The following is a 19,618-nucleotide window of genomic DNA, read 5'->3' on the forward strand; positions in this document are numbered from 1 at the left end:
AGAGAGAATGGGCTAGGCCCTTTGTTGTATGTCCTAAAGTGCATACAAGGCCTTCAATTTCGTCCAACATTTTGGCTCCAAGCATAAGCCATCCATTCCAAGCCCAATTTTGCTCCAAAATGCTCCAAAATGCATCTTTTTGCTTCCTTAGCCATATGAACCTAAAAACACACGAAAATGGCTTAAACTACTAAAACAACTAGGAATTAACAATATAAATGCACGAAAACAAGCTAAGTAAGTTGCCTAATTATGCTCCTATCATTCCCATCCACCTTGGAGGGACCTGTCATGAAATGGTTCTTAGAATTGCCGACTTGCTCCATCAATTGCTTCAAAAGCCTAGTTGACATCTTCATGAATACCTACTTGGTTTATCGTGATGTTCGCAAGCATCACGATTCCGTTTCAGCATTATTGCTAAACCTAAGAATGAGAGCCTTAAAGCATACATAAAGCGATTTCATGCGAAATTAGCTGAGGTCAAAAAGGAGGATGACATGCTCACTACAATAGGCCTCAAGCGAGGACTCTATGGCCACTCGCATCTCTCCTAAAATCTGAACAAAAGGAAGCATGACTACACCGCCCTGGCAGAGTTTTTTTATCGCAATGCTAACTTCACCGATTGGGTATAAAACCCCAAAAAAAGAGCTCTAATCTGCATCACAACAAGAGGTTTGACCGAAGATGAGATGTCTACGACACCTCGCTTTCATCTCCTTGTCGAAATGATAGGAGATGACTTAAGGATAGGCAAGCTCCACCCAAGTCAAATCAATACACAACCTTGAACACTACTATCAACATTGTCTTTCATAGCATCAAAGACAAACCTTTCCTCAAAATGCCTAAACCTCTTCCTGACCATTTGCCAAGAAAAAGCCAAATGAGTATTGTTCCTTCCACTAGTGCACTTAATCACTCTACACGGAACTGCCGCACATTCATGGACCATTATCGAGGAGTTACTCGATCAGGGGCATTGCTAGGAGTTTTTCAAAAGCAAAGCTAGGAAAGAGGAGCCTGCTAAAAAAAAAAAAAAAAAAATAAAGAAAAAAAGAATCAAGGTAAGTTCGACCAACATGAGCTCACCAATGAAGAGGAAGATTGGTGCATGGCAAAGATGCATACCCTCATCATGAATTGCATCTACGGAGGACATAAGACACTTGCAGACAAAAGAGCTTGAAGCTAACACATAGAAGGGGAACTCGATCACAGGTGGAACATCCTTAAACATCACCGATATCACTAAAGATCCCCTCACAACTACACGTAGTTTGATTCTTTGATGACAGGAGAAGATATGTAAGCTATCCATTAAGGAGTCAACCACAATGAATTTCAACATCTCCTGTCTACGCATACGTTGGGAAAAACATCTCTAGAGTCTGCCTAAGTCAAGGCACCTTTTTGTCAAATATGACCCCCGATGTAAAACATACATTGTATCATCTTTTATTAGAACACACCAATGATTTGATTCTCCTTCCCAATATATGTAGGAAATCAAATTCGGATTCAATCACAACCTCTATCATACCAGTAGGAAATGTGCCATGAAGCTAAGCATAACATGATACTTTATGAACATTTCATATATTAAACTAATCTAGCTTAATGTAAGGGCAAATATTATTGTTTAAGTCATCTCATTAAATGTTATACGCTTAAACGATAAGTCCAAGGAATATATAATTAGGAGAATATGGTCTAAATAAGTTATATTCACGAGATGTTTCTTTTTCATACACATATCCTAAACATTTCTGATCGTAAGGCTTCCAATTAGGCATTGACAATCTGCATAGATCAGTATATGCTATGTCTTCTCTCCCAAGAAAGTGACTGGTCTTGAGTCATTATCATTTGTGCCCCATGAACACCACGTCAACAAATTTGACCAAATAGACATAATCTAGATAAAATGAAACGAAAATCGAGTTACATGGGTTATTGCAAAAATAAGCTTCTAACTAACGTTAACCAACTTATACCAACTAGATAAATTATAACTTATATGACAAAGTATATCGTTATTGTGTTGCTTCGTGACAATTATGTAAATGCCATAAAATGAGAAAGTTACACTTATCATGTTGTGTTATTGGGACATGGATCCTCTACGGATCCAGTTGTCCTAATCCACCTAGTCAAATCATCCGGGGCATTGAAATTTGATCAAACAATATAAAATTATTATAACTTTTAAAGTTGGTCCCTGTTTATAGCTGTTGGATCAAATTTCAATGGCCTAGATGATTTGACTAGGTTAATTAGGACAATTGGATCCAGAGAGCATCCATATCTGTGTTATTGATGCAAACACCACAATAATAATCAGCACTACAATTACGATGTACGAGTACGATGAAAGTTTGTGTTAGTAGTGTAGTGGCCACCGCAACACCCCATACAAGAGTACTTCAACGAAAGCGCGAACTATTTTCCTAAAATTCAGCTTTTCCCGCCTAAATCCCCGCTCTCTTTCCCTCTCTAACTTTTGTTTTTCCCTCATTTTTCTGTCTACAGCTACAACAAGCACTCCCCCCCCTCTCTCTCTCTCTCGTCAAATCTCAATGCATACAATTCTTCTTCCTTTGTTAAAAGCTTCTTTTCTCTAGAAACAATGCCGGACCTCGGAATCGTTTCTCTCTCAGCTTCTCTAACCCTCACTACCTGCCCTAACTTCAAATCGCTCGCCGACCCATCAGATCAGGGCTCGGTCAAAACCCTAGGCGTTGACTGCGATTGGGACCGGGGGCTCAGGCTCCCGACTTTGCACAATGGCGAGGTCAGCAATGGTCATGCAATCAGGGTTTTCCGGCGGAGCCGCCCCTTGGCGGGCCCGTCCAAGAAGGCCTCCAACGGCAAGAGTTTGGAGGACCATGTAAGGGACTGGGTTAGCACAAGAGTGGAATTGGGCATTCCTGAATCCCGGTGCTCGTTGCCGTTTCTTTACGGCGCAAAGAAATTGGTACATTTTTCTTGTGCTTTTGCATTTCCGTTTTGTTGCTGAGAAAATGGGGGAAGACAAGTAATAAAATCATGACTTCCAATCTTTTTGCTTTCTGAGAAATTCTGATCTTTTGGATCAGTTAGGTTGATAAGGGATTAGTTTGCATAGTGAAATCTTTTTTTCTGACCAAGATTGTTTGCTGCAATTAATTTCAATTTGTGCGGCAGTTATAAAGATTGATAATTGAGTATGACATTTTGAATTCCAAAATTGAATATCCTTTTCTCTTCAAATGTCATTCGGAAATTTGGCTTATTGGCTTATTGGCTCAAGAACAATTGTTGATTCATAGGACAGAAAGATGGCGGTGATGGTCTTCCAAAGCTGTTTTAAGTGAGAGATGCTAATTTTATAAAAGGAGTCAGGGTTTTTGGTCAGTTGAAGAGATGGAACATGGGAAGACTTGAAGTGTTTTAATATGATTGAAAAGGAAGATAAGGAAACTCTTTAGTTAAATTATGCCTCTTTCCTTATGTTTTCACTTTCATTTGCTTTAGGTGGGTGCGGTTGGAGTGGATATCTAAGTTGAGTATAGTGGTTTACAAAATGTTGAGTTTCTTTATACAATGTTAGTTAGTGAACAAGTTTTCCTTTCAATAGATGTATGGAAAGCCTTAATAACTGAAACTATTGATTGCTCGTTGACTTATTCTTTCAAGGCGGAAGCTTATGTGTTTGTAACATGAAAGAAAAATAAATTTGTTTCAACAGATACTTGCTCAAACAATGTCGTCTAGATGATTTTCATAGACTTCTAAGTAGAGATTCTGATATGTTGCGTTTCTTGTATTTTTGCTTCTTTATGTTTCCCTCACATAGTGTACTTAGTTTTTTTTTTTTCTTGCTCTCTTGCTTTTGGATTTATTCCAGGTTGAATGTCTTGTTTGCCATAATTTTGCTTACCCCGGGGAAGAGGTCTCATGCTCTGTTCGTGGTTGTCAAGGAGTCTATCACAGGAAATGTGTGAAGGATAGGTTTGGGATCTCTTTGAAAAAATTCAAGTGTCAGCAACATGTAAGATCTTATAAGAACAATCATAACATCATTTTTTTTCCGTGCCATGCTATTTTAATTTCAGAATGTTGAAAATGCAAAAGGAAATTCTACAATAAACCATATTATGTCAACAATTGGCAAAAAAACTTCTTATTTTATTCCGAGAGAGAACTGTGGACATCCTGTGCTTCATTGATTATGATGCAATCATTACAATGGCTATACTGATTACTAGGGTGCTGGCCTAGGTTATTGACTTGTTGAGTCTATCCATCTTGTTCTGGTAACTGGGACTGAGAGATCATCACATTAGTCCTCCAGTCAGTGGAAATCATCTTTCTCTTTGTTGGTTGGATTAGTGCAAGTTACATTCATATGTAAATGTTAATATTAGTAGTGATCGCATTAAAATTTAAATTTGCTGTAGGTTCTGGTGGAATTGAGTAGTGATCGCATAAAAACATTTTAGGAATTATGGTTATAATGGATTAACTTTTGCACTATTCAAGCAGAATTTAAGGAATTGTAATGAATTCTGATTGTGTCTATTTCTTATATTCTTCATCATAACTTTCTAAATCCTGTTGGATTTTTATAAAACAAAAATGTCATAATATGCTCTATAACTTGCACAATCTCTTACATGAGTTGCAAATGAGCAGGCATGCTTCATTTGCAAACAGAGGGTAGATTGGCGGTGTGTGCGATGCAGTATTGCCTCACATGATAAATGTGCAGCATGGCCAGATGAAGTGATTTACTTGAAAGACCGGCCAGGGAAAGCTGTTTGTTGGAGGCATCCTACAGATTGGCGGGAGGATAGGAAGGTCAATTTCTTCTTTCCTTCATCAGTAATTTCTAGTCAAGTTTACCCTTGTATAAGTAGCTGGGTTCTTCACCATACCTGACATACAGTTTATCTTTTGATTCTCATGTCTTGCAAAATCTATGGGGTCCACATGAGGATTTTATTCATGACTTGTATCATAATGCAACTGAGTCAGAGGCTCAGAGGTCATGCTTCATGTTTGCTTGTTTGTTTAAAATGAGTTGTCACTTTCATATTAAGAGTTGCCAGTGAAGTATATTTGAAGAAAAACTGGACCTGAAATAGCAATAACTGTGATGGACACTGGTGTTTCCCATGAAATGCAGATATTGCATGATTAAAGTAAGCAATCAAGGGAAGATTTTAAAGTATGCTGGTGACTTGATCTTTCTTTAAAGTATTTGCTAAACTTTGTGTCCGTACACAGGAAATTACAGTAATGGAAGGCACTACGGCTACATCAATTGTAGCCATCCGGTATAAGAAAGAAAATAATGTAAAAGAAAGAATTATGTTTCCGTTGTAGTTAAGGTGTCGCTGAAGTTCTTTAAGTTTTCAATTTAACATCTAAAACTCTTCCTCCCTCTCTAGGAACAGTACAAGTCAGCTATGTCAGTTGCACGTGGTATACCCTCTAAGTTTGTGGGCGTACGTAAGCCTTATTCTTGTCAAGTTGGCTGTTGTACCACGTCCTTATTTTGGTGTATGAACTTCTTGTCTTAATTGATTCCTTGAATTTGAACATGAGGCCCGATTTTGTTCTTATTTAGTATGTGATTGTGCAGTTTTTCAGAGGGAATCAAATGCTTTTGGGGCTGGCTAATACAGTTTTGAGTTTATTGGACCAGCATAGAATATCTTATATTTTTGTTGAGGCTTTAGTTCGTCATTTGTATTTTTCATTGATTAGGCTGGTTGACAGGACTAATCTGTTTGTTGATGAGCAGCATGCGGCCTCGATAAGCAGTATAGAGGTCAGTCTTATGAAGAACTTGTTAATTTTTATTGTATATCATATTAAGTAACATCCACATGAACAAATATGTGAAGTACTCATGTCAGTCATTACATTGCATCAGTTATTTTATGCAATATGTCCAGCATGGTTGGTGACAAAAAATGGTTAACATTTGTTGTTGCATCAGTACAGCAGATAGAAATTGTTGGGTCACCTTTGAAATAGCTTGTTTCTTTGTTTTTTGTTTTTTTGTCTGTAGAGGTTAAATCTAATACCTAGTGCCCATCAGCAACCCCATGAACCCATTTGCCACTTAATGCTTTCAGATTGTTTTGGTCCATCAATTTTTTACCCTTCAAAGGATCTTCATTTTATTTTATTTTTGGCTAGTTAAAGCTTTCAAAAGACCCTGGCCATGCCTGTGGGTAAAGGGGATTCAGCCATCTAAGTGTCATCCTTAGGGACTGAATAAGATCTTAAAATTTCAGTTCTTCAGAAAGTTCCATAAGTGTTTCCTACTTGTACAATTTGTTTTTGTTGATTGGATTAACTGAAATTTCTGTAGTTCTGGCTTGTGTAAACCTTACTATAAAGCCCCCTTTGCAATTATATCTACATCTTAGAATAAAGTTTAAGTGAAACTCAAAAAAGGGTCTTAGCCAGTTTCACTGCTATAATTTTGATTACGAACATGATATACACCACTGATTGACTTTCTCTTGAAAATATAGGAGGTATTCTGTTGCTTGCCTCTGCCTTACACTGCTGAGGAGTTCAAGATTGACTTAGCTTGGAAAGACACGGATATTAAAATAGAGCCACCTCCATATTTGCACATCAGGCGTAGTATCCTATGTTATAAATACTCTTTGTTAGATTAGTCAATTACTTGAGGTTGTTAAAGTTTCACATTTACACATATGCATGCAATTTTCTAAGGAAAAATGATGAATAGTGGGTATTTGTTTCTTGATGAGAAACATCTGTTATTATGTTTTGGCTTGTAAATTTGTTTATTTAAAACTACTCGTCAATTTATATCACAACTAGCATGACACCTATCTTGACTGTAGTTAGATATTTACCTAGTCAAGAAAAAGCGCGATAATGTTGGTGATGATGTTGGATGCACATGCATTTCCATCTGCTCTCAGGATTGTGTTTGCAGGTATTATGAATTGTCTTACATATTGTGACTGATGAAGTTGAGTTTTGACGTGGTACAACTGTTAGGTGTATGATTTTTCAACATTGTATTCTTTTGTTAAAGTATTCATCATAACCTTTGGCATATTCGAAATGGAGTACCTGATATTTCACCCATGCTGTGTTTGGATGAGGAATCTTAACTTAGGAATGCACTACAAAAATAAAAAGCGGAACATGCAAATGACTTGACGCAAAACATTTGAGGGAAAGATGTCATTTGAAAGTCTTTTGTTTAGTGTTTTGGTAGTGCATTTTTAGTACTTGATTAGTAGCTTTGTAGTGCTAGTGTAGTTCACCGATAGTCTCTATGAGGTGCATTTTCAACAATTGAGTCCAATTAAAGTCAATGGAAGTCCCTCATCGAGTCGTACTATCGAGTATTGCACAGTTAATGTTCACTGTTCATTTGAAATTCTATGCATTTAAACTGAGATTTTCATGGATACCTCAGCCCTATTTGTGACATTATGAATAATCTAATAGGGGTCAATGCATAAGCTGCTCAAAGGATTGCCATTGCTCAGAAAATTGTACAAACCGACCATTTCGCAAGGAGAAGAGGCTTAAAATCGTCAAGGTGATAAAAGTAGTTTAAAAGAGCATGATTTCAACCCCCTATTTTCTTTAAGTAGAGTTTATTATTTATTTGTGGTTTAATCTTGTATTTAAGCAGATTTTTTCCTCTGTAATGCTCTTTGCAAAAGTAATGTTTAATTTTGTCTCAGACTGAACACTGCGGTTGGGGAGCAGAGGCGGCAGAATCTGTTAAGAAAGGCGATTTTATAATTGAGTATGTTGGGGAAGGTAGTTCTCATCTCTTTAAATTTTCTTAGCTTATATTGTAACAATAACTTTGAAGCCTGCATTGTGTTTATTTTCTCTTTTCTTTGATTTTCAAGTTTCCTATGCTATTTTGGGGAAATAAAAAATATAAATGAACAAAATCAACAACGGAATTTTCTGTAGTTTTGCAGCTACGGAATGTTCTGTTTTCCTTCATTAGGGCACTAGTCCACCAAAGAAGGAGAAATCAATGGTATCCATGTGCAGTTAAAATATCCAGTTTTGGGCCCTAGTAAAATCTAGTAAACTTTATTTTTTTTAAATATTACTGTACTCAAGCTTAATAGACTATTATATGAACATAAAAATAATATAACAAAATGTGTCTCTTGATTTTCCTGTAAATTAAAATTTCAGTGGCTCTAGTTGGGTAATTCAATAATGTTCTCCCTTTACTTGTCCTACAAGCCATCAAAATAAAAAATTGTTCTCTGTTTCAGTTATTGATGATGCTTTGTGTGAAAAAAGGCTTTGGGATATGAAGTATAAAGAGGTGAACAATTTCTATATGTGTGAAATTCGAAAAGACTTCACAATTGATGCAACCTTCAAAGGAAATCCATCACGATTTTTAAACCACAGCTGTGATCCCAACTGTGTCCTTGAAAAGTGGTTAGTATGTTTTTCACATTACTAGCTCTGAAATTTGTATTGCTCTGGAGTTTTCCGACATAGTTCACTTGTGCATTCTGTTAGGATTATGGTTCAGTTTCTCTTTGAATATTCTTTTGTGTTAAACACTCATTATGTTTCCTATATGCTTTCCTGGCGTTTGGGACACAGGGCTCTTGTTTAGCCTGGGATCTGGTGATTTTATATGGATATATCAAAAGTACTGTGTTATTAGCCAGCTCTCATGGTAATTTTACACCAATATATATACAGGGATCCTATAAGATTCTTGTACATGCATTGAACAAGATTTATGGACTTGAAAAAGAACCAACGTGTTTTATGCAGCACAGTTTTTGGTAAAGAGTTGCTTTATTAGTTGATTTGGACAAGATTTTTTGTGTTCAGTTGTCAATTATAGCCTATAGGGTTCAAATTTGTGGTTCTTGATTTATGGGTGGCAGACAGATTAGCTATCTGGGCACTCAAGAATTAACAATGATCCAGTTGAGCAGTTGTTTAGTTGTTATAGCAGTCTCTATCAGTTATAGAATTTATTGGCATTACAATTGAATTCCTTATCTTCTAATTAGGAATACCTTTCAACACGGGATTAAGCTCCCATCAATATTTTAAGTTGTTCTTTTGCAGGCAAGTTGAGGGTGAAACGCGTGTGGGCGTGTTTGCTGCACGATCAATACAAGTTGGAGAGCCATTAACATATGATTATAGGTACCTCCTAATCTAACTTGTAGCAAGTTATAGTTTAATTAACGTTCCACATGACATAATATTTTCGTTTTCCATGTTTATTAGATTGGAAATTTTTATTCCACATGACACCTCAATATTTTCTTTTTCCATGTTTATTAGATTGGAAAGTTTTATGTTGGGGATGGGTGACCTTAGAACCAGAAGCGGTAGGTCATGTCAAAATATGAAAGGGGTTGCAAATGAAAACTCTTGATCCAAAATCAGCTAGGCTAGGTTGCTAGTTTGTTTTCTATAGAAATGCCTACTTTTGCAGTATAACGTTGAACACTAGTTCCTCATATTTTGTATTTGAATGACTTTTGTAGATTTGTGCAATTTGGACCTGAGGTGGAGTGCCGTTGCGGTGCTCCAAATTGTCAACGCTTCCTTGGGACCAAGAGAAAGATGGGTAAGGTGGAACTTTGCTGGGGTTCAAAACGCAAGAGAACATCAACAGCCTGCATAGCTATCATTACCGGATGATTAGTATCAAACTAAGTTTAACCCTTTGTTGTACGCCCGTTGATGTTGTAGATCGCCTATATCATGAAATGTGGGCTAATAGAAATGCAAAAGGCAAAAAGAAAAACAAAATAGAGAAAAAATTACAGAAAATCCTGTGCTGCAGCAGCACTTTTATTTGCTGTATGATTGCATCTAATTGAATTTTGCACTTGTTGGGATGTTTACTTTCATTTGACCACAATAAGAGAGTTGACGTGTTTGTTCCACACGCCAAACTTAATCACTTGTTATGGAAATTTATTGCTCTGTATGGTATAGAACATTGGGTAAGTCGTGTTTTTGACGTATTATTTAATACATTGGGGCACCAAATAACGGATCTGTATTAAATATTACTATCCAGTGTATAATACATGTCAAGAAAAGCCAAAATCTGGTTTAGGATTGCTTTTGTTAGAGCTAGGTTTGGTTCAATTACCAAACTTAAACCCTAAAATCAAATATCAAATCGATATTGGTGTTGTTTTACCAATTATTATTATTATTATTATTATTATTATTGGTCAAAGGGTAAATTTTATTAAATTCTAATAGATATGTTTACGTCTTTTGCAAGAATATTAAAAAGAAATTCAGGACCATAAGCATCCTATAAGAACGAATCACCACGAAAGATAGCATAGGAAGCCATTACATAGGCAACGAGATTACCACTCCACTAAACATACATAAACTTCACCTCCCTAAACTGAGATGTCAAATTCTTAATATAAAAAATGAAACATTCCAAGGTTGCATCAATTGAGCATTCCCTATTTATCATGTTGATAATAGATAGAGCATCAGACTCTATCTCTACCATCTCATAATGCATGTCCCTACATATCACCAAAGCTGCACGAATTGCAGCCACTTCCACCATAGCTGCATCATTGAAAAACTCACCTCCCACCCCACTAGCCAACTTCAAAAGACCTGCAAAATCTCTCACCACCCACCCATAGCCACCTAACATCAATATCCCCCGCCATGCCCCATCACAATTAATCTTCAAAGTCCCAAAACTAGGACGTTGCCATCGAAATGTTTGCCGAACAAAAATTGACGTTGAAGGTTTCCCGTAGCACTCTTTCGCCCTTGTCTTTTCCTACTGGGCATCTCTAAACTCTTGAATATGGCGTCGTGATAAATCGATTGCATCCTTTGGAGTTTTATACTTACCTTCAAAAGCCAATTCATTCCAACATTTCCATATTCTCCAAAGGCCAAAAATAACTTCCTGTAGCAGCTCGTCTCTTACCGCTTCATCCTTAAACCGTGCTTCAATCTTCTTCCAACTTTCCAGAAAATCCACCCCTTTAACGGCATCCACATCAATCTGTAATGGGCAGCAGTACCAAAAGACCCGGCTAAAAAAAAACTGATATTGGTATTAGGGATTTTAGAACTGCTACCAATACATGCTATGTCTTCTCTGCAGGGGATTGACTGGTCTTGAGTCATTGGTGTGGTTGACACCAAAACAAGTATGTAGGTGCTCAATAAAAAATGAGTCTACTGAATGCGATCAACAAGGAGAGTTCTCATACTCATGTCACATAAGAACTCATTGTTGGGATAATGCAAAGCAGTCATTTGACCTAAGACATCATAGTTGTCTTGTAGTTAGATCCTTGATCTTTGATTGTGTCAAAGGCACTCCATCAGAGGGTGTCCACAACATAGTTAGGATTAAGTTACTTACCTATGGAAGCAGGTGAATGCATAACAAGGGATCTCTAACATTAAATCATTGAGGGAGAATACTCTATGATATGATTAAAAATCTTTAGCCATAGTATGAATGAGATTTAGGAAGCCGTTCCAAATCACATTCAAGGTAATCATACAGACAAGAGAATCATGTTGGATAGTAGACGTGAATAAACTGTTAAACCAAACAATGTGATCAAGAGTATTGTATGAGAGAAAGACTATATTGCATTTGTAATCCCAAACTGAATAGGTTCTCCAACCTCTTCTAATTTTCTTGGGTAGCCATGACATACTGCTAGGTGTCACTCATGACTTGTGAAAACCCTGAAGATGTATAATCACTAAAGGGAGAATTAAGTTTCAATTCACAATCGATTAGAAAGAGTTCTAATTGCCCACTGCCTTACTAAAAGGAACTTAATGGACCGCACATTGTGTAAGGTAATGATTGAATAACGAAGATGAGTAAGAAAAATTAAATATCTTAAGTGTAAGTGGCAAGGATTAATTCGTATTGGGCTTTTACGTTAGTTTCGGGTTTCGGGGCCCAAAAGGGTTTTGATCCACAAGGCCTATTGAGTTTAAGTTGTAAGACAACTAAAACTAAATGGGAATTAACCCAAAATTAAAGCCAAAACCGGCCTTGCACAAGAGGGAGTGGTGGTGGTCTTATTACAAGTTTCCCACTCACTTAGAAAGTGGTATGCCTTAACCTCTTTAGGGTTTTCTTTGAGGAAATATGAGAGAAACTTTGCTCTCATTTTCTCTCCAGGAGGTCGGCCACATGGGAGGTATTAGCTAGCAATATCTTCCTCCCATATCACTCATCTTCATCCCTCATTGATCCTTGGTGTCGAAACTTAGAGGCCCTCCACTTTGGGGGCTCTTGGAGAATCCTTTTCTCTATCCAAATCCAAGAAGACATGGAGCCAAGAAGCAAAGTTTCTCCATCCACATCCATGGAGCCCAAGAGCATGGAGACAAATGAATAAAGGCCCTCTCATGCGTGATTAACCTTTTGTAAGCAAAGAGGTGCTTCAAAGGTATAAAATTTCTCAACTCTCTTTGTGATTAGAGTCGAGTCTTGGTTCACCGTCACTACTAGGCTTTGAAGTTCATGGTTTAAGTTTTGTTTAAAATTGCATACAAGCATACTTCTGTTATTTAATTGTTAAATGCATGCAATATGTTGGAAAATGAACTTAGTTCCTCAAATATTTTCCTTTAGTGAAGTTGCAGATGAAAGTTTGTACAAAAAAATGGTGGGAGTTTTTTGTATTTCACTGCTACTTGGCATGATTTCTTGTTTGATGCAAGCATGGTAGCGAGATATATGTACAATCCAACTAGGAAACACATGAAAATAGTGAAAAAGGTACTTAATTTATTCAAGGTTCACTGGATAATGGAATTGAATGTGAGAACGCAAGTCAACTATGTTGATAAGATATTGTGATAGGGACTAGATAGGGAGTGAGGATGACATGAAGAACACATGTGCTTATGCTTTTAGGTTTAGCCTAGGAGTGTTTTCATGGGCATCAGTCAAACAAACCAGTGTCACATTGTCCATTTAACAGAGGCTAAATATGTTAGTGCAGCTCAAGCTACTGCACAAGCAACATGGTTGAGGGAGAGGGATCCCAGATAGGTAAAATTTTATAAACTTATTATATCGTTATTGGTTTTCTTTTAAAACTATTTTTTGTTGAATATCATTGGTTGCATGCTCAGAACGGTTTTGTGCCCAAATGTATAATTGAACGGTTGAAAATGTTGGTTGGATATGAAATATCATTTCATTACTCTGTACAAGTTTTGCGAAATGTTATACTTTTAGGGTAGGTTTTGCCAAATTTCCGGTAGAATTTTAAGTTGTGCCAATATGTGTAATTGAACTGTTTGACTATTTTAAATTTTAAGTTGTGCCAATATGTACCACTTGCTCTATGCAGTGGGATTCTTGACGAGCGATGTTGGAGGAGATGAGGAAGATGGTGCATCATCATTTTTGGTGAAGTATACAAATTCTCAACTTTTATTTGTTTTTTAAATATTATTTAATATTTTCCTATTTGTAGACAAACTATAATTTTGACAACATGGATGACAAGATGGCCATCTATATAGATGAGCTATCCTCAACCTAGTACAAACAATGGAAGAGCGGCCTCCACAAGTTCTTTTTATCTATATGATGATCCGAAGACTGGTCTCCTAGAGGGTTGCCCAGACGAGTTGGTAGAGCACCCAAAGGATTCAGAGTGGTTCTGCAAGCATTTTCAGGAGGAAAAGTATTTGGTACGTATTTGAATAATATTTAATAATAATTTTATTAATTTTTTTAGCAATCGACGAGAGCCAAGGCTAACAAGATTAGCCAGTTGATGAAGAAACTTGCCCACTTGTAGGGTTTGAGGCCCTTTTTGTATATGCTGGAGGCGTGACGGAAGGTAACCAAGCGTATATATTAATTTTAAATTCTAATAAATAGTAATTTCTATTTAGCTTACTAAAATTTTTCATCACTTTTTCTTTTAGGTGGTTTTTAAGTTCTTGGAGATCGACATGTTCAAGGGCATAGATGTTTGACCTGGTGATGAGACCATTGAGTAGCTCCACGTAAGTCTATTTAATTCTTATTATTCTTACACTTCTAAGTAATATACAAATTAATTAAATATTAATTTTCTTATTATTACAGGCTACTATGGTGGAGAAGATCAAGGTTGTTCTCGAGAAGGTGGCATTGCAGCTTCCCTCAGAGACCCTGATCGACAACGTGACTCCGACCGAGGATTCGAGACTTTAGATCCTGTCTAAGACCCTAGATTAGACTCTCGATTGGAGACCTGGTAAGGTTGTCCGAGGATGGGGAATGCACGACATCGGGACACTGCGACCTCCTCCTCCAGACAGAGCACACGACTAGTCACTGCATTAACGTGGGAAGTTGGCCACCTGAAGCAGAAGCTTGCGGCCCAGGATGTCCAAATGGCCCAGACCCTTTCAATTATCTAGCATCTGTCTCCCATCAACTTCTCCTTATCCACCTTTGAGCTCCCAACCCCTCCACCCAGAAGATACCTAGCATCCGATGCAGTTGACCTCACCAACATTTTTATGTATTTTTTTTATACTTTGATATTATAAAAAATTTCAGCTTGTACGTACATTTGCATATATAGTATAAATAAATATTTTTCAATTAATTATTGTTTATAATTTAATTAAAATAATTAAACAATAATTACAAAAAATTTAATTAAATTATGTAATTTACTTGAAAACCAAGTACAATGAGAAAAATTTCGTTGCATAAAGGTTTACTCAACGAAACCATTCGTCGCGCATAGTCTTAGAGAATGACGGCCTATCTTTATGATAAACTAAACGCGACGACATGGCGTTGTTCCCTTGAGCTCTATACGACGATAGGCTTCATTCCCCTTTGTTTTAGGTGATGAAGAACCTATTCGTCGCACAAGAAATCTTGCGCGACAAAATATGTTTGGTTTGTAAAATGTTTTATTTTTTTATTTTTATGAGCTTTGTGCGATGGTGTCTTTGGACGAAGGTTTTGTCATGTAAATTTTAACCGACGAGATATGTTTTTGCCCAACGAAGTTTGGTTCGTCGTGAAAACTGTGTAGTAGTGTTACCACAAAATCTTATTCTAGAATTCCATCAAATCTGATTCTAGAATTCAATCAAAATCTACAAACTCTAACAAAAAAAATAATAAATTGATTCACTCAGGGTTACCACATAATGCAAATCTCTCTCTCTCTCTCTCTCTCTCAGGTTATATATTGCTTCAACAGTTACAAAGTTACAAAATACAGAGGGTAATGAGTTAGACAAAATATTGCAACAAGAAGACAGGAAATAGGCTCTTTTTTTTTTTTTTTATTTTTTATTTTTTGAGGGAAAGTTTGTTGTATTGAAAATAGGCGGAGGCCAAAACAACCAAAACCTCAGTTACAAAAGTCATACAAAAGAGAGACAAAAAAAAAAAAAAAAAAAAATCCTCCACTTACAAAAGTCAACCAAAACTCCCACTTCACTTACAACTTACATACAATCCTCCACAAGGAGGTCCATAATCAAGGAAGGAGGAGAAGATAACCATTCAAAATCGCTACCAATTGATAGACTGTATCGGGCCAGCTTGTGTGCCATTTTGTTGACTTGGCGACCGACGTTGGTAAGAGCAATAGTGACATTGTGTAGTGCACCAGTTAAAACTCTCAACTTTGAGCTAATTAAGTAAGATAGGTTTGAATGAACGTAACATGCAGTAAATCTAAATCTTACCACTCGGAACAATGCTTCACATAACCACCTAAAGAAAACTAACAAATGCTCCTATGGGTGAAATTTGCTGAAATTGTCCTTCCTGATCGTTATTGTACCACGATTGGTAGCTCGTACCAATTCAGAATTCGTAGGGGTTGAACAAATTGCGTAACTACGACGTGGACAGGACACACGTGATGGCATCACCTCTGCTATTTCCCTAGGATAATTTTTGTTTTGCTGATTTTTTATGGGTACAATCCTTAATAATGTAGTACTGTAGGCCTCATTTTTCTTAAAATGCTGATATAGAATAAAAACCAAAAATAAAAATAAAAATGCTGATATATACTTATAACAAGACGACAATATATTGTTTCTAGAACAAGACGACATTCACAAGAGGAATAAAGGACTTGGGATTCCAGTTCAACAGTCCCACTAAGCACTACTGTCGAACTTCCATGACCTTAAAATATTATTCCAAAACGTTCGCTGGAAAAATTATTCCCATCGTATTGTAACTGTGCTCGGAATATATGTGTTCCTTTCAAGGCCTACAAGGTTCTCAAACATTACGGACAGGAAAAAACAGAAAGAAAATAAGATTATTTTCCATTGTTTGGTTAAATATATAGTAAACATTTCATGCCCTTGAAAAATAGTACTACACTTGATTTAAATTAAAGCATGCAATTTATATGGCATGTTCATTAAGTCTATTTTCCCTTGAGAAATGTCTTGCAGAACTTCTGCCAGCACTTCCTATCTGGTTCAGCTAATTGCAGTGCAGACCTTGCGTTTTCTGCAAAACCTTTCTCTATGCAGTTGCTGTTGAAAAGGCGATCAATGAGATTTGAAAGAATGTCCTTACTGTATTCAGGATGACCTTGAATGCCCAGAACATGGCCTCCAATGGTGAACATCTCCACACCTGTTTTGTCCGAGTACCCGATCACCTCTGCACCCAAAGGAACTTCCCAAACCTCATCTTGATGGCACTCAATAATGGAAAGGGCAAGCGGAAGGGGAACGTCATCCAAGTCATTAAGGAAGCTGAATGGAGCCAATTCCTTCACTAGCTTCACTTTCCTCAGCCCAATATCCCACCCTGTATAAGCTTTCCCAACCTTTCCTCCTAGTGCTCTGCACAACACCTATACAAGGAAAAGCAACTAATCTCAAATTTAGGTGCGTAACGTGACATTAAATTAAAGTATATGGCCCAAATTAATAAACGTGAGTACGTAGTACTATTCTCTTATCAAATGTTACACACACACACATATAACCTAGGTACGTATGTACATATATGTCTGTACCTGATGACCAAAGCAAATTCCGAGGACTTTCTTCTCCATGGCATCCAAAGTTTGCAAGAGAAAGCATAGTTTGATGATCCAGTAGTCATTGCCATAAGCATCATAAGGGCTGCCACTGATGACGAAGCCATCATAGCTTTGAAGGTCATCCATGTCAGGAAACTCTCCATCTACAACCCTGTACAAGTCCCACCTCTCTCCTTCTTCCCCAAACGCTGCAACAAACACATTGAAATACCCACCGTACACTTTCTTCACATACTCTGAGTCACTTGCTGCTAGCAGAAGTGCATATGATCCAGATCTACTCTCCTTCTCAACCTTCATCTTTGACTGTAAGTAAACAAGGCAGCCAAGAATTATATATATATATATATATATATATATATATATATATCTCAACTGGAAATTCTGGTAAGTAGCTAGCTAAATATATGTGTGCCTAATGTATGGAGCTTCCTGTTTGAAATAAGCAAAGCAATTGCTCCTATATATAGGATCAGGAGTTGCTTTTGTTTTTCGTTTCTTTAATTTTTTCAGAATCTTTGCACAAGGATCAAGTGACATGATATATCTCTAAATTTAATTACCAAGGGAACTAAAAGAGACCAAACTAAACACCCACAAAATAAAAAACAAAATTAGCAAATAAATCCCGGAATATCAATACCAATTATTGGAAGACAAGCAAAATGTTGCAAGAAAATTGAGTGCACATGGGAAGTCACTCAAGTTTAGTTCTTTCTATGTTGTGAGTTAAATATGAGGTGATTTTATTCCACAAAAAACTTTCAGACCACACTTTTGCGAAACAGTAAATACATTTAATATATTTCCAAATTTTTAAGTGGAAGTAATATTCATACACTTTTTGTAGCTTGTAACTCATATTTTTGTATATTGGTCATCAAATAATCAAACGGAAATAACAGACATAATTAAACAGAAATGTTTGAGAAGTTAAAAATGTCGCATCCCGGCTGGGCCCCCACCACATCCTGGATTTGATTTCACCGTAGCACGATATTGTCCGTTTTGGGCCCCGATCATGCCCTCACGGTTTTGTTTTTGGGAATTTACACGAGAACTTCTTAGTGGATCACCCATCATGGGAAAGCTCTCGCTTGAACTCGCTTAACTTTGGAGTTCCTACGGAACACGAAGCCAGTGAATTCCCAAAATGCCTCGTGCTAGGTAGAGATGAGAATATACATATAAGGCTTACAAGATTCACTCCCCTGGACGATATGGGATGTTACAAAAAAAAGATAATGTAAATCGTTTTCTTTTTTCAACTTAAATTTGACAACTTGTACTTTACAAAAAAGTTGATAACTCAATTAGTTAATATTAATCCTTCAACTTTATGGCTAAGTTCAATTCCTCCCCCTCCGTCTAATATTGCGCTTAATTGAAAGAAAAATTTTGTACTGATATTATTTTGATGGTAATTCATATAAGTGATGTTTTAAAACATTTTTGGGCTTTAAATATAATACAATTATGTTATTTACACGCACAAAATTAAGCACAAATTAGAGCTGTCAGCACGGTAGTAAGGGCTGGTTTGGTATTGCTGTGCTTTGAAAAAAAGCTGCTTCTGCTGTGCTGTGAGAATAAGCAGCTGTGAAATAAAGCAGCAGAGTGTTTGGTAAACTTTTTTGTATAAGTGCTTTTGAAAAAAAAAAGCAGTATTATAGTATTTGGTAAACTTTTATGTAAAACAGATGTGAAAAAAAGCCAGTTTTTCAAAGTTGGGTTTTGCAGCTTCTTGTTTTTGGCTTTTTTTCACCCAAAACTGTGAAAAAAAGCTGAAGCTGAATGTTTACCAAACGCAAAAACAGCTTCCAGCTTTTTTTGATACCAGCTTTTTTCAGAATCACCTCAGTACCAAACCAGGCCTAAGTCTACTGGTATTAAGCACAAATTAGTGCGTATTTAATTACTAGTAAGTAGTGACCACCTTTTGAGATTTAAAAGGATCGACCTCAATTGAGGGCTTCTAACTTTTGTTTAGAATACTTACCTCAACACCTCTGATCAGAGCTTGATTATTATCACTTCCCGTTTTCCTTGAATTTATAAAAAAAAAAAAAAAAAGAAAAAAAAAAGAAAAAAAAGAAAAAAGAAACAAAACCCAAAAATGGATTACACAAGATTAATCAATATAATAATATTAGGCATATATAAAAGAAAGTATACTTTTGATCTAAATATTTTTAGAATAAATTGATATTGAATTCATTATTTATGAGATTTAAATCTAACTTCACACTTGCAAACGAACAGAATCACTACTAAACCTGTTTGGATCCAAAATGTTATTTTGGGCCAAGCTCAGAAATATCCTCGGCCCAAAGATGTTTATTTAGAATCTTGTCATAGGCCGGCCCTGTCAAGGTTGGCCGAATTCTGCTACAAAGAGGATTATTTCGGATAAAGGTGAAGTAGTCGAGACCTAGTATGATAAAGAGTCCTAGTGATGCTGGGACTCGAGAAATGAATTTCGCTCGTTTAAAAGTTGGGTTCAAAGTCCCAATTGAATTAGGATTGGC

At 36.6% G+C, this 19,618-nt stretch overlaps 2 protein-coding genes across 3 annotated transcripts; one reads left to right on the top strand and one right to left on the bottom strand.

Moving 5' to 3' along the window:
• Positions 1 to 2,439: 2,439 nt before the first annotated feature.
• Positions 2,440 to 9,967, top strand: LOC103950510 (histone-lysine N-methyltransferase ASHR3). 2 transcript variants are annotated; one of them, XM_048570625.1, is made up of 11 exons: positions 2,440 to 2,980; positions 3,893 to 4,036; positions 4,681 to 4,845; positions 5,633 to 5,821; positions 6,537 to 6,651; positions 6,883 to 6,973; positions 7,498 to 7,591; positions 7,740 to 7,818; positions 8,298 to 8,469; positions 9,121 to 9,201; positions 9,549 to 9,967. In XM_048570625.1, exons 1-11 carry the CDS (start codon positions 2,633 to 2,635, stop codon positions 9,703 to 9,705), a joined length of 1,635 nt encoding a protein of 544 aa, XP_048426582.1. In that variant the 5' UTR covers positions 2,440 to 2,632; the 3' UTR covers positions 9,706 to 9,967. The 2 variants fall into 2 exon arrangements, with proteins under 2 accessions (XP_048426582.1, XP_048426583.1); XM_048570626.1 differs by having other exon boundaries at positions 2,446 to 2,980; positions 5,795 to 5,821.
• A 6,117-nt stretch (positions 9,968 to 16,084) lies between these two features.
• Positions 16,085 to 17,848, bottom strand: LOC103950509 (gamma-glutamyl peptidase 5-like). The gene is made up of 3 exons (XM_009361731.3): positions 17,734 to 17,848; positions 17,064 to 17,396; positions 16,085 to 16,898 (listed from the first exon to the last, which is right to left on the bottom strand). Exons 2-3 carry the CDS (start codon positions 17,388 to 17,390, stop codon positions 16,461 to 16,463), a joined length of 765 nt encoding a protein of 254 aa, XP_009360006.1. The 5' UTR covers positions 17,391 to 17,396; positions 17,734 to 17,848; the 3' UTR covers positions 16,085 to 16,460.
• Between the last annotated feature and the right edge of the window lie 1,770 nt (positions 17,849 to 19,618).

The sequence above is a fragment of a genome, unplaced genomic scaffold (genome assembly GCF_019419815.1).
Source record: "Pyrus x bretschneideri cultivar Hongxiangsu unplaced genomic scaffold, Pyrus_bretschneideri_v1 Contig54, whole genome shotgun sequence".
Lineage (NCBI taxonomy): Eukaryota > Viridiplantae > Streptophyta > Magnoliopsida > Rosales > Rosaceae > Pyrus > Pyrus x bretschneideri.

What these genes read in the sequence shown, in the direction of transcription:
- LOC103950510 (XM_048570625.1), top strand. Translation starts at nt 2,633, where the DNA reads ATGCCGGACCTCGGAATCGTTTCTCTCTCAGCTTCTCTAACCCTCACT. An exon ending in AATTGAGTATGTTGGGGAAG is followed by an intron (nt 7,819 to 8,297) that starts GTAGTTCTCATC and finishes TCTCTGTTTCAG; the next exon opens with TTATTGATGATGCTTTGTGT. An exon ending in CCATTAACATATGATTATAG is followed by an intron (nt 9,202 to 9,548) that starts GTACCTCCTAAT and finishes TGACTTTTGTAG; the next exon opens with ATTTGTGCAATTTGGACCTG.
- LOC103950509 (XM_009361731.3), bottom strand. Translation starts at nt 17,390, where the DNA reads ATGAAGGTTGAGAAGGAGAGTAGATCTGGATCATATGCACTTCTGCTA. An exon ending in GAATTTGCTTTGGTCATCAG is followed by an intron (nt 16,899 to 17,063) that starts GTACAGACATAT and finishes TTCCTTGTATAG; the next exon opens with GTGTTGTGCAGAGCACTAGG.